Source organism: Acaromyces ingoldii (assembly GCF_003144295.1).
Source record: "Acaromyces ingoldii strain MCA 4198 unplaced genomic scaffold FA10scaffold_26, whole genome shotgun sequence".
Taxonomy (NCBI): domain Eukaryota; kingdom Fungi; phylum Basidiomycota; class Exobasidiomycetes; order Exobasidiales; family Cryptobasidiaceae; genus Acaromyces; species Acaromyces ingoldii.
This window is the reverse complement of record NW_020290272.1, coordinates 1-982: the sequence shown is the minus strand read 5'-3', so window position 1 is coordinate 982 and position 982 is coordinate 1. Positions and strand designations below refer to the sequence as shown.

The window sequence follows — 982 nt, the reverse complement described above, 5'->3', positions numbered from 1 at the left end:
GACATTAGTGTTAGCAAATTGATCTGAGGCCGGAACCCTTCATCCAGATTCACTCCCTTTTGTAGGACAACCAGTTCTTAAGAGTCAAGGCACGAAACATCGATCATCTTTGTCACACGTCCCAGTTAATTTTTGGCAGCGGCTGGCTTCTAGTTGCCTCTTTCATCATTTCGGTTCGACTCGATCGCAAGCGAAAAATGATGCACTGACCTTGTCCCTAACGAGGATCTTGAACGTATCACACGTGTCCCGTGGCACAACACATGAAGATGTTGACTTTCGCAAAAATGCTGAGAAGTTTAAACAGAATGTGACGGGTTGCAAGAAGAGAAAACGAGGGCACACGCGCAGGCGATTCGGATGTTCACGGCAAGCAGCTAAAAAATCACATAGCCTTGGAGCCCCCGCCACCCAGGCGCTCGCCACCAAAGCCCTCGCCACCTAGGCCCAGCCCATGCATGTCTTGTATTTGGCGCATTATGTCGCCAGACAATGCGTCAGAAGATGCGCACTCGCAGATATTCTGTTAGAACGCGGCAGGCTCTTGCTGTTTGGCCAGAGACGCGGCCGCGCCTGCAATGTTGGCGGCGACGAGGGCTAGTGTCATGGCCATGTTGCTCTTGCCGCCGCCGCCCTTTATGCTGCCATTGCCGCCGCCGCTGAGCGCGGGTAGGAGTGCAGGGGAGCGAATGACAGACGATGAGGAAGAGGAAGAGGTGACGAGGATGATAAGGAAGGAAACGAGTAGCATGCGTCGGAGAGATTCGAAGCAGCATAGTAAGACAGATGTCGAGAGGGGGCGTCGGACTGGCTGGTTGCTGAGGAGAGAAGCGCGTCGTCGAAAAGGTTCGCGTTAAGCATGAAGGAGTCGCCACTCGGCAGGGCTAACCAGCACGACTGACGCCTGGGCGGGTCGTATCCCTGCTCCGGCTCGAGCGAGCCATGCTGCTGTTGCTGCTGCTGCTGCTGGATGCGTCGTAGC

The 982-nt window shown here is 55.1% G+C and overlaps 1 protein-coding gene across 1 annotated transcript; it reads right to left on the bottom strand.

The window, feature by feature from the left end:
* Positions 1-526: 526 nt before the first annotated feature.
* FA10DRAFT_289713 (hypothetical protein) lies at positions 527-966 on the bottom strand (the record flags this gene model as incomplete). Its single annotated transcript, XM_025524327.1, has 2 exons — positions 527-818; positions 890-966. Coding segments are annotated over 2 exons (369 nt in total), but the record flags the coding sequence as incomplete, so codon positions are not given.
* Positions 967-982: the final 16 nt, after the last annotated feature.